Source organism: Hyaena hyaena, unplaced genomic scaffold (assembly GCF_003009895.1).
Source record: "Hyaena hyaena isolate Hyena2069 unplaced genomic scaffold, ASM300989v1 scaffold_44, whole genome shotgun sequence".
Classification (NCBI taxonomy): domain Eukaryota; kingdom Metazoa; phylum Chordata; class Mammalia; order Carnivora; family Hyaenidae; genus Hyaena; species Hyaena hyaena.
The window spans coordinates 5043200-5056249 of NW_024080676.1; the positions used below are offsets into that span (position 1 = coordinate 5043200).

At 47.6% G+C, this 13050-nt stretch overlaps 1 protein-coding gene across 2 annotated transcripts; it reads right to left on the reverse strand.

Moving 5' to 3' along the window:
- Positions 1-946: 946 nt before the first annotated feature.
- MORN4 (MORN repeat containing 4) lies at positions 947-12917 on the reverse strand. Of its 2 annotated transcripts, XM_039230296.1 has the most exons (7): positions 12780-12917; positions 11741-11833; positions 8309-8824; positions 4851-4948; positions 3276-3390; positions 2543-2652; positions 947-2311 (listed from the first exon to the last, which is right to left on the reverse strand). In XM_039230296.1, exons 4-7 carry the CDS (start codon positions 4915-4917, stop codon positions 2163-2165), a joined length of 441 nt encoding a protein of 146 aa, XP_039086227.1. In that variant the 5' UTR covers positions 4918-4948; positions 8309-8824; positions 11741-11833; positions 12780-12917; the 3' UTR covers positions 947-2162. The 2 variants fall into 2 exon arrangements, with proteins under 2 accessions (XP_039086227.1, XP_039086226.1); XM_039230295.1 differs by lacking the exon at positions 8309-8824.
- Between the last annotated feature and the right edge of the window lie 133 nt (positions 12918-13050).

Consider the following 13050-nt stretch of genomic DNA (forward strand, 5'->3'; position numbering starts at 1 on the left):
TCTAGAAATGTTTAACTTAACCTTATTTAGTGATACTTGACTAGTGGCAGTAAACCAGGGATGGATTTAAAAAAAATTACTCTGGCTAAAAAGAAAGGTAAACAGATTCTTGTTTAGGACAAAGGCTAGAGGAGAGAGTATAAAAGGTTTCAATCTTCAACTCAAATTGGGCATCTGGATGATACTGAGGCTTGGGGCTTAGCACCTGGGCTCTTCTCACAGGCAATGTCTGGATGAGAAGATCTGGGCTCAGAAAAGAATCTGGCTTCAGGAAGGGGACAAAAAGTTAGGGCTCGGGAGACTGGCTAGTACACTGGTAAGGCACTCCACCTCTGGGCTTAAATTAAGCAGGCCTGGGTTTAAGTTCCTTGACCTGCCCCTTACAGTCTAGGGCACCTTGGACAGCTACCTCCCTGCCCAATCTGATCTGCAATTTGGGGATAATAACCATTCCTTTCTCTCAGGGCTATATAAGATCGTGCATGTAAAAGGGGTTAGCATAGCAGCTGAATGTTGCACATGAGCTCAGCTGGGGAAGTATTACTCTACTTGTTGCAGAAAAAGGGAAGCCCTGGCAGGAGTTGACTTGCCCAAGGTAACCCAGCAGGTGTGACAATAACTGGTCTCAGGACGTGGGTACTCTTGAAGCTCAGGGCAAGAGACGTACAGTGGAAAGTGATTTGGAATCAGAAAGACTGAGATACAAATCCCACTCAGCTCTGGCACTTCCCAGTTTGGGCAACCCGAGTCTGTCTGGTTTAAAACAAAAAACAAAACAAAACAAAAAAACCTGCCCCTACCCTGCAGAGGTCTTGAGAATTAGATTCTATGTAGTAAAGTGTGCAATGTCGGTACCAAGCCCCCATCAGTGATTAACTTTTAAAAACAGCAACTGGGTTGATTCCTGAGGATGCAGAGCAAGAGTAAAGAGATGAACGATAGGCAGTTCTGGTGATTTGTTTATTCCTCATAAACACTTGTTTCTACAGTACAACTCAGAGAATACAGAGAGGCACACGGCTATAATTTCCACCACAATCTGCTGTTGAGGAGACATCCAGTGTGAGGATAGGGGGTTGGGGGTGGGCTGGGCGTGTGTAGGTCACAGGATAGTAGGGGGCCTCCATGATGACTAGGCAGGGATCCTACTGGTCAAGATCTGATCTCCCCAGGCCTGATGGCCAAGCTCATGGTAGAAGAGTTAACAGTGGACCGAATGCAGGGAGCCAAATTCTCTTTTGGTTCACCACAGTGCTAGGCTGGGTCCAATTCTACCCAAGCGCCAAGGGGTTGAGGTGGGTCTGACCTCCTAATCCACTGGGAAGGGGCTGTGTTAGCCCAAGCCATCCCTAAGGATTCAATTACTCCGTGGTAGGGCCTGAAGTATGCCAGGGGTGTCTGCCCTTTGCCCTGGAGTAATGAAAAAGTACAAGTTATAAGATGACTCTTTGTATCAGTTTTTTGAGTATCCCCAAAAGGGATCCTGTCCCATCTACGAAAGGAGAGAGGCACAAATAGGGCACAAATTAGCTTCTGGAACTCAGGTAAGGAAGACAGCTTATAAAGTCAAGGGATAGGGAAACAGCATTCTTACCAAACCCTTCACAGGGGGAATAAGCAGACACAAATACCAGTCTGGTGAGACAAAGTGGTTGGCCTGGAGCCATGAAGTCAACCAGCAGCAACGGGGGGAGGGAGGGGGAAGACACGCAGAAGAGCTCTGGCCTGGCCTTCACAGGACTGCTGGGCTGTCTAAGCCACCCCTATCCCTCTCCCTGGTTCTCCAGGGAAGCGCAGAGCACTTGCCCTACTTTGGGTCTAGGATCAACTGCCCCAAATACAGGCAGGACGAAGAGGTTCTGCCCTGCTTGGCAGGAAATCAAGGAGAAGCAAGTCTGCGTGGGGCAACCCAGGGCTTTAGGACAGAGAATACCAACAAGTGAGTGAAGGAAAGACAGGACTGGTGACCCTGCTGGGGGCAGCGGGCGGGAGTCCTCAGAACTTTGGTGACAGAATCCCTCCCGGGCGGGTGTGGGCGCGTCCTGAGGCTCCTGCTCTGCGCGCCTTCTCATGTCCTCACAGCCGGCACACTTAACACACCTCGGGTGAGTAACAGGGCCTTTGCTTCACCCGGGCCTTGTCGGCGGGCGCTCGGCCCCGCGTCAGGCAGTGAGGTTCCTGGCGGACTTGGAGGCGCTCTGGGCCCGCTGGACGACCGCCGAACATTTCTCCCGCCGCAGCAGCTTGTTGTTCTCAAACAGGCCTTCATTGCGAGGTATTCCGTGGGAACCATCGGGGAAGGTCAGCAGGCCTTGGAGGGGGCCAGAGAAAATTCGGGATGGCAGAGGGCATCAGTGACTCAGGGAGAAGCCCGATGCGAAGCCGCAGAGGAGGACTCGCGGGTCGGCCCTGGGTCGCAGTCCGCGGGCTTGCCGAACCCCTCGGGATCGCTGGGCACCCACAAAAGCACCACAACTGACGAGGTGTTCCTCCACCCATATGCTGGTCCCCCCGTCACCCGTCCTGGTGAGCCATGACTTACCAAAACCATCTACTCTGCCATTCTTAAATTCCCCTTCAAACGTCATGTTGTCATGCCGGATGAAGACTCCAACACCATTAAACTTGCCCTGGGCAAACTCCCCCTCGTACCTGCAGAAACACGACAGTCTTTAGTGGGGTAGCAGGCAATCCAGGTCAACTGCGTGAAGCAGCTACCAATAAGTGTTATTTATTTATTTATTTTGAGAGAGAGAGAGAGAGAGAGAGAGAGTGAGAGTGAGCAAGGGAGGGACAGAGAGAGAGGGAGAGAGACAATTCTCAAGCAGGCTTCCTGCTGTCAGTGTGGAGCCCGCTTTGGGACTCCATCTCATGAACCATCAGATCATGACCTGAGCCAAAACCAAGAGTCAGACACTCAACCAACTGAGCCACCCAGGCGCCCAGGAAGTGTTACTTATTAACGCCAAGGAGCAAAACTGATTCTGCTTGTGTCAGAGCTCTCCCCTGACCCCACCCACCCCACTCCCAACCGGCAGAGAAGGGCCAGAGAGCAAGTGTGATGTGAGGCTCTAATCTCAAGGAGATAACAGAAGAGGATGGCAGTGGGGTGGAAGGTCACTCAGCGACATGCCATTTCAAATTTTAGATCAATTTATAAAGGAACTGAAAAAGAACTGCTTACTCCTTGCCTGTTTTCAGAGGCCCTGGGACATCTCAGGTCTGACCAGCTGTTATCACTCTCAAAGCTGAGAAAGGAACGGCCCAGTACTCACCTTGAGCCATCTGAGAAAGTCAGTACCCCGAAGCCATTAAAGAGCCCATTCTCAAAATGACCCAGGTAGGTGCCACCATCTGCAAACATCAGTTGACCAAAACCATGTCTGCGGCCTGAGCGAAGAGAAAGACAGTCGTCAGGTTGGGATGGGGCAGCTTCAGGGAGCCCCTCACTGCCTAACATCTCTTGCCTTTCGTCATCTCACCCACAAAGGACGGAAGAGAAGCAGTGATGCTGGCAGGGCAGAGCTCCTACCCAGAGTCAGGCAGGAAAATCTGGCTCCCTGGACCTTCCCATCCTGTCCCAGCCTCACAGGGGCAGCGGGTCTCTGTAGGTATGAATGATAAGAGGGCCTCTGCTGTGTGTCACGCACTCTTCTGAGCTCTTTGTGTTTATCATCTCATTTAATCCTCATGACGCTAGGACGTGGGCATAGTACCGTTATTGTTCCCATTTCACAGATGCAGAAACCAAGGCTAGGGAGAAGCCAAATCACTTACTCGAGATCACAGAGCGGTTAAGTAGCAGAGCAAGGGCGCAAATGCGGCAGAGCCCTCCACACTCACTTAGGCGGCCTCTCTGAGGAAAACAAGCTCACCTCGGCACCGTGAAGCCAGGGGGCCAACCTACCGGCTGGCCTGGCAACACTGGTTTGGGCTTGGTTATGTCAGCAGGGCTGTGCTTACCCACTGAATGGACCAGAAAACAGCAAGCTGCTGGAGGAGCAATCCTGTCCTCCAACAGAATACGAGGGAGCCCTTCCAGGGATGGAGGGTGGCGCCTCTACATGGCCGGAGCCGAGGGGACAGCAGGTGCTGGGGAGGCAGGGGAAAGGCATGGGGGTGTACTGAGGCGATGCTGCACAGTTTCTCCTCTCAGGGCTCAACAACTCATCAGCTGCAGGGATCTAGCGTGAAAAGACTGGGCTCTGTGTCTGGAAACGGCCTGAACGTCTCTTCACTGGCACCGCTGTGGGAAGTCCAGGCTCCTCTCCTCGGGGCGGTTCCTGGCTTGGAGGGACTGGACCCATGAGGCTTTTAAGTGGCCAGACTGTGTTTTTCAGTCTCTGAAGAATTTCTCCATTCCTTGAATAGGTACTTCCAAATGTAATGAGCTGTCACAGGAAATCCAAGGCAATGGATGTCATTTGCTCTCGAGCGTCTGTCCTAATTTCTAGATCTTCCTTAATTTTTTAAGGTTCCCTGGAACCAAGTCATTGCAATGAATTCTGCACTTTCTAATTTATGGGCACTTCATGTAATTCATTTTACTCTGGCTGGTACATGAGCATTTATAAAAAACAATTCCCAAATAATAACACTAAAAGAGTAAAAGGATGCTAAAACATTTTATATTCAGAACTAGAAAGATTTCACTCATTGCAGGGGACTGGGCAAACAATGGCATTTCAAATTCCTTTATTTAAGCCTAAAATCAAATAAAGGAAAGGCACTATTCAGATTACATCCTGGAATGAGACATGAAGATTCATCCAGTTGGCTTCTATAGCTTTATGTGTTTGTCCTTTAGTCAAATTAAGTGTTCACCACTTGACCCCCAGGGGCCCTCTCACCTTCCTTCCACTCGCCGCGATATTCCTCCCCACTGGAGTAGGTGAAAGAGCCTTTAGTGAGGGTCATGGTGCCAGCTTACAGAAGAAAAGGATGAAACCTGCAGGAAACGAGCAGAGGAGAACCAGAGTCACAGGATGGCTGGAGGAAAGGCCAATGAAGCAATTTCACAGATATACTCTACTTACTTGCCAGCCTGGTAAGTATATATACATTACTTTGGATGCATTTAACAAACATACCTACCTCTCCAAACCCTGCTTGAAACCATCGCCTCTGTTCAAGCAGTCTTATCCTCTTCCTGGTCTTAAAAGGTATCAGCTAGGGGGGACCTGGGTGGCTCAATTAAGCATCCAACTCCAGCTCAGGTCATGATCTCACAGATCATGAGTTTGAGCCCCACATCGGGCTCTGTGCTGACAGCTCAGAGCCTGGAACCTGCTTCAGATTCTACGTCTCCCTCCCTCTCTGCCCCTCCCCTGCTCTCTCTCGCTCTCTTTCTCTCTCTCTCGGAAACTGAATAAACATTTAAAAAAATTTTTTTTAAGTTATCAGCCAGTTCCAATTTTCTATGACCTGGGATAGAAACTGAGGATTAATCTACAAATATTGCCTTGATACCTACTATGTGTTTAGTTGATGTATAAAATATAGTCTCTTCCCTCAATGAGTTTACAATCTAGTTGCCAAGACTAATAACGAAACCGCTGAACAATATGGGAGATGATGTAATTAAGAGGCAGAGATGAACAAAGACAAGGGATGGGATGTACTGAAAACAAGCAGTGAAGAGAGCAAAGGGCAGCTGCGGAGAGAGAAAACCTGGGCAATGAGTGCACAAAGAGCAACGTACCCTGGATGTTTAGTGGAAAAATATGAAGCTGGGTTTTACTGCAATTGAAGGTTTAATTTAGGGAGTAACAGGCAACAAGTTTGTCTTAGGTACTCAGGTGAAATCTGAAATCTGAAAAAAAAAACCCTCTCAGATTTAATCCAAACGCCCTCATTTTATAGATGGAGAGGGAGAAGCCCAGAGAAGTTATAAGCCAGTCTGTGCCTGAGCCGGGACTCATGCCCTGGCTTCCCCCGACTACTGCTAGTTCTTCCTCTCTCATAGTGCATGCTCTGCTTTCAGGGCTAGGCTACCGTACGGAGACCTTTGAAAGCCAGGCAGAAGAGTTCACAGCTAATGAGACGGGGAAAGGGGAAGGCTCTGGGGGTTTGTGAACAGAGACATAGCATGAAAGCGGTGCTTACGGAAAATGACCGTGGCAGCGGGAGGTAGGATGCTTTGGAGCAGCAAAAGCCGACAGCCAGAGAAGCCTGCAAGGCGGGAGATGTGATAATTCAGTAGACTGAAAATGAGCACAAACTACTCCCGCTCTGCTCACGCCCTTGTGATGTCACATGGCAGCATCTCCATGAATGGCAGTTTGCTCCTCCACGCACTGGGTCTGGGCGGTTTATATGACTTGCTCTGGCTAATGGAACGCAGGCAAAGGTGGTACAGCAGAGGTGTGCAAAGTGCTTGTACGCTGGGCTTGCCCTCTCCCTGCACTTGGAACTGTTCTGCCCTCATGTGGACAAGCCCGGACTGGCCAGCTGGTGATGAGGGGTCATGTGGAGTTGTCCCGGCTGACCATGGATGCAGCAGAGCTGCTCCTGAGCCCAGCTCCAAATTAATGACCCACAGAATCACGGACTACATGGTTGCTGTTTCAAGCCACTATGTTTTGGGGGTAACATGTTATTACCCAGAAAAGCTAACTGATCCAACCAGGTATAAGATCATAAGACCTGAACTACGGGGACATCAGTGTAAGGGGAGTAGAACGAAGGAATGACTGTGACAGAGAGGCTGCCTAGGTATGGCTTCACAGGTGTAGTAAAAGAATGCTTGTATTCAGTTCAAAGATATCCTGTAAGGCAAACCATAAGAGACTCCTAAATTCAGAGAACATACTGAGGGTTGGTGGAGGGGTGCTGGGTAGGAGATGGGCTAAATGGGTGATGGGCATTAAAGAGAGCACTTGTTGGGATGAGCACTGGGTGTTATGTGTAAGTGATAAATCACTAAATTCTACTCCTGAAATCATTATTACATTCTATGTTAACTAACTGGGATTTAAATAAAATAAAAAGATTTTTAAAAAGGAGGTTAAGATAACCCAAAATATCATTAAATGCAGAGACAAACAGAATCATTTGACATATTTTTTAAAAAGGCAATCCCTAGTCCTTTTTTAATTCCCTAGGTCTTTTTACTCACCTCCTCATCTCTTCCAGACCTAAGCAACAAAACATTTTTCCAAGTGACTGTGACAATGCAGAATCCTAGGCCCACACCCAGATCTACTGAATCAGATTCTGTAAATTAGAGCCTGGGCATCTGCAGTTTCAACAAGCACATCGTTACACTGTTAAACATTTAAAAGCATGGGAACTACTACTCCAATCAATGGCTATCCTATGGGTGAAAGTTCTCTGACCTAGAAATCATCATTGAAAGGTCCTCTGTTATTAACAGTGAAGCTAAAGTCTGACCATCATGCATCTGATTGAGTTCCGACAGGACAAGTGCACCCCTTCTTCAGAACATGGGGGCCAGACCTGGAGGACCGAACAGGAGGGGGTTTTAATCCCTGCAGGCCTGGTGCCCATGGCTAGCTTCTTTCAAGTCCCAGAGGAGCCTAAATCACACACAACATTAAGGGTTGTATTGCTGTCTCCATTATGGAACATTGAGATGGGGTCTCATAGAGCAGATTCCGCAGTATAAGAGGGATCTGGCATATCTGATACAAAAATGCTTTAAATGTTCAATGTGGAGGGGCGCCTGAGTAGCTCAGCTGGTTAACCATCTGACTTTGGCTCAGGTCAAGATCTCGTGGTTTGTCAGTTCAAACCCCGCGTTGGGCTCTCTGCTGACAACTCAGAGCCTGGAGCCTGCTTCGGATTCTATGTCTTCCTCTCTCTGCCCCTCCCCTGCTCACGCCTCTCTCTCTCTCAAAAAATAAACATTAAAAAATTTTTAATATAAAAATTTTTTTAAAAACCAGACACCTAAACTTACATATTCACATTGACTGTAATGGAAATTTCTTTAAAGTCTCAGTATAAAAAGGCTACCAAAGTGATTCAAATAACATTTTGGAAAAAAAAATCAGCCAATGTTGACTAGTGAGGTAAATTCTAAGGTGAGGAAAAGTAAACTACAATTGCCACTCATGTATTCTTTATCACCACCCTATGGGATATTTTAATTTTGGCCTATGTCATGATGCTTTTTGATACAGATGCCACAAACCCAGAAATGGTCTGATGTGCAAACAGCTGGGACTGAACAGAGTGGGGCTCAGTGACATCTTCTGGGCCCGGACCCTGTCTCAAAGCTCTCATTTCTTCCCAGCTATGAGGACAGATGAGTTCTGACCCAACATGGAGCAACATTCGCTTCTACCTCCATAATGAAGCCAGCTTTGGAAGCTCTCCCAGTGATGTCTGGGAGCTTCTTCCACAGCTCCACCAGGGATTTTCTCGCTGCTGCAGTGACTTGGAAGCTCCCTGTGCAGGGTCTCTCACACAGCAGAAGATATCCTGAGATAGGGACCATTTTCTTCCTGCGTTCAAGCCCCTGAAAAACTCCAGGGCCATCTTCTCTGAGAGGTGACACTGGCTCCTGGCGTGCCACCTCTGTTCCATCAACGTTCCACAAGGTCAGCATCCAATTTCAGGCCCACAAGCCTCTTGTCGCCAGCCCAGCATCAGTGTGCCTGGGGTAGAGGCCAGCACGACTGTGCTGCAAATACAACATTAATGAGAGGAAGAGAAGCGGTCCCATCAAAACTGCAGAGGAAAACTCTTTCCAGTCCAGATAGGCTTTGGTAACTCCAGGCCATCTTCAGCTCTTCCCAGAATTAGTGAGGTCAGCGTACTGAAAAGTCAGCTTATGGCACAAAGCTGAAATATTTCATTCCTTTAAAAGAAGCCAGAATCGTAAAGGCCTTATCTGATAATAAATCTTATAACTAAACCACCATTCCAAAACATAAACAAAATCATTACTTATGCAGGAAGATGATAAGATAAAGGCATTTCTTTTTTATGTTTGGCAGCTGTTAGTTTGTCTTCACTCAGAGGTCTGGAAGGAGTTCTTGTGGTGTCATGTGAGGGGTCAGTTTGGCTGCCCAATGGCTCACGGGGAGAGAGAATCCAAGGCCAGCTCTGCACTGTCAGTGCAGAGCCCAGCACGGGGCTCAAACCCATGAACCGCCAAAGTCAGATGCCTAACTGACTGAGCTGCTCAGGTGCCCCTATTTTTTTTTTTTTAAAGGAAGCTCCATGCCTAATGTGGGGCTTGAACTCAAGACCCTGAGATTTAGAGTTGAATGCTCTACCAACCAAGCCAGCCAGGTGCCCCTGTTTGCTTTTTCTCAAGGCTACATGAAACTTCCACATAGTGGCAGCCCACTCCTTTCAGATGGACCAGTAGAAGGTCCCTGAAAGTGAATAGTATTTCTCTAGTTTGAAGACTATCTTGATAGACAAAGTACTCAAACTGTACTTTGAGCCAGCCACTCAAACTGTAAACTTGCCCACTCCTTTGGTATGCTGTTAGCTCTTAGGAATATATCCTAAATTTTCCAGTGAAACTTGAAAGATCATCCTCTACCAAATGTGGCAGGTTGTATTTTCCAAGGACGTTTGCAATCATGTCTCCTGTATTACACGTTCTACAGTTTGACCTCACTAATATTCCATGAAAAGGTGGAGTCTAAGTCTTCTTTGAATCTGGGCAGGCTTGTGACTGCTTCAACTGACAGAACACGATGGAAGCAATGGTATGTCCTAAGGTAAGATCAGAAAAGAATGATGCATTGGGGTGCCAGGGTGGCTCAGTCAGTTAAGCATCCGACTCTTGGTTTCAGCTCAGGTCATGATCTCATGGTTCATGGGATCAAGCCCAAGTCAGGCTCTGCGCTGACAGTTTGGAGCCTGTTTGGGATTCTCTCTCTCCCTCTCTCTCTGCCCCTCCCCTAATTCACGCACACCATCTCTCTCAAAATAAATAAAACTTAAAAAAAAAAGAAAGAAAGAAAAGGTGATACATCTTCCCTCTTGCTCAATGGGACACTCACGCTTGGAGACCTGAGCCACACATGAGAAGTCTGACTACCTTGAGGCTACTGTGCTGTGAGGAGGCTGAGCCACAAAGAGCCACAGGTTGGTGCTCTAGTTGGCAGTTCTCACCTTTGAATCAGCCCAGCCCAGGTGCCAGCTGTGAGCAAAGGAGCCTTCAGATGATTCTAGCTCTCAGCCATTAAGTCAGCATCCCATCTAAGGTATCATAGAGCAGAGAGAGGTCATCCCCATGATACCCTGCACAAATCCCTGACTCACAGAATCTGGGAGCATCATATGGTGGTTTTAAGTGGCTACATTTGGAGTAATATATTATACCACTACAATAAGTAGAACATCATCTCTCCACCTAACTCTGCCAACATCATCTCTCATTTGTTTTTCAAAAACACATTTCCATGCCTTTTTTAATCTAGGGAGACAGAGCAAACTCCCTTCAACAGCTGCTGGTCAAAATGACATCCATTCCCAAGAACACACTCAGAAGTGCTAACTGAAGGAAATATATGTAGACTCTGTGGGCCTCAGGCCATGGTTGGACACATTTGACTAGAAACTTCTACCTAGTCCAAATAATTGATACTGTCACCACCTGGGACAGCATTGGGATCTTCATTTATGACTTCTATAACCAGCCATGCTAAGTAATAGTCACCTGGCACATCCACTGACCCAAAAAGAAATCATGGTCATTGAGAAAAATCTAGTTTAATACAGAATAGCAAGGGCTAAGGAAGACTGAAAACCCAACACTTAAATAAGGATGTAAACCAGTATGCATATCAGTTACCATAAAAAATCTTTTTAAAGAGAACAGGCCAGGGGCGCCTGGGTGGCTCAGTTGGTTAAGTGTCAGACTTCGGCTCAGGTCGATCTCATGGTTCATGGGTTCGAGCCCCGCATCAGGCTCTGTGCTGACAGCTCAGAGCCTGGAGCCTGTTTCAGATTCTGTGTCTTCCTCTCTCTCTGCCCCTCCCCCACTCATGCTCTGTCTCTCTCTGTCTCAAAAATAAACTACAAAAAAATTTTAAAAAAAAGAGAGAACAGGCGGCCTAGGAGTTTAGGCTTCAGCTGTGCATATGGAATCTAGTCACAAAAGCAAGAAGATTCATGCTTTTATTTTTTTTATTTTTTTTTTAAATTTTTTTTTTTAGGAGAGAGAGAGAGAGAGACAGCGTGAGCAGGGGAGGGTCAGAGAGAGAGGGAGTCACAGGCTGAAACAGGCTCCAGGCTCTGAGCTGGCAGTCAGCACAGAGCCCGACACGGGGCTCGAACCCACGAACAGCGAGATCATGACCAAAGCAAAAGTCGGACGCTTAACCGACTAAGCCACCCAGGCGCCCCGTGGAAGATTCATGCTTTTAAACAGATGGCCACCCTTTCTGCTATTTTGATAGATGGATTGCAAAGAATCGATCCAAACATTTATCTAAAAGAAAATAGCTATTTTGTCCCTGAAATGAATACACTATTGGTCTGCGCAACAGACTACATCCCTGCTATCTTTATTTTCTCCTGACCCAGATATTTCCAAATAGAACTTGGAGACAGGAATGTTAACTTTTATTTGTATTCCATTTATCTTTTTTCAGATTTTAGACATCAAACTTGTTAAAAAATGCTTATGCATTCCCAATAACTTGTGTCCAAATTCAGAGAATTAAAAAGAAACAAACTAAGTAACAGAAAGAGGAACCGATTTTCGATGTAAGAATATTGTTTTGAGGCAGCCAGCTTTGCCCATATATACCTTTACATTGTTCTTCCAAAGCCTCCCCAGAGTACGGACATCTTGTCAAAGTTCTTTTAATTATAAAGGAAACAGTCTTAGGCTTTTGGGATCCTAAAGAGAAGAAAAGGAAGACTTTGATGAACAAAAATTTATTTCTTGTAAGAAACCCCGAACAGCAAGTCACACATTCCTTTTTAAATGTTTTAAATGCGCTTGAAATATCTTTTTTCTTATAAGTCTGCAAGTCTTTTTACCATAAATCTCCTTTGAACTCGAAAAGTAAAAATAGTAATAATTAAATAAATACGTAAAAATGTGTTACTACTAGATAAAGGTCTTATATAGGAAGATTGGTGGGACGATTAGATCTAAGAAAGTGGGAAGAAAATCCTGACATCAGAAAGAGGATAGTAAAACAACAACAACCAACCAACCAAAATCCAAGAAACAAACAAAAAACCTTGGGGGTGATGGAGACGGCCACGATACTATTCTGTTTTATGAAAAAGAAAATGCCTGGACCGGGTTCTAATAAAGCCGAGTTAGCCTGCGGATATTTAAGCAGTTTGGAGATGCTACCCAGCAGGAGTGCCACCGTGAACTGAGACAGCTCATCTGAGACATCTCATTCCCCAAGCCTCGTTGTGTGGGACGTCTCTCCACCAGAGCGTGAGAGGAGGACTCAGGACAAACAAAGCCCTAGACCCAACTAACAACACTTCCTAGCCGATTTCCCACCCCGTTCTTGCATCCCAGCACCGATCCTTCCCTCTACCCGAGCTCTACTCTCCCGCCTGGGCCAGGTCTCAGCTCACACAGGTCTGCCATCCACTCCGAACGCAGCCCCCACCCACCCGCTCGCTAAGCCGGGTACGGCGGGCTCTCTCAGACCTCGGCCCCAGCCGTAGAGACTAGACGTCCGGGTTTGGCACCCCAAGGACCCCACCCTCTGGTCAGCGCGTCCTGGGTGGAGTCACGATCCCCAGACCGTCATCTCGGGATGATTTCCTCGGTCCCTTCCTCGCCTGGTCCCCTCCCTCCCGCGCTGCCAGCCAACCTGAGCTCCGCCTTTTGGGATGACAGTCACGCCTCGACGAAGGGCTCCAGCGTCCGGGACCCGAGCTCCGCTGGGATCGCCCCTGCCACCTGCCTCTCCACCACCTCCACCAGCGCCTGCCCCACTTGACGCCGCCATCCCCGGAGGCCGCACTGGGCGCAATTCCCGCCGCCCATTGGCTGTTACCTAGGCAACCGGGAGCAACGCCACTCTCCATTGGTCCGGCCCGAACTCTGCGCCATCTTTGTGCGGGGCGGAGTGTCTTTGGCTC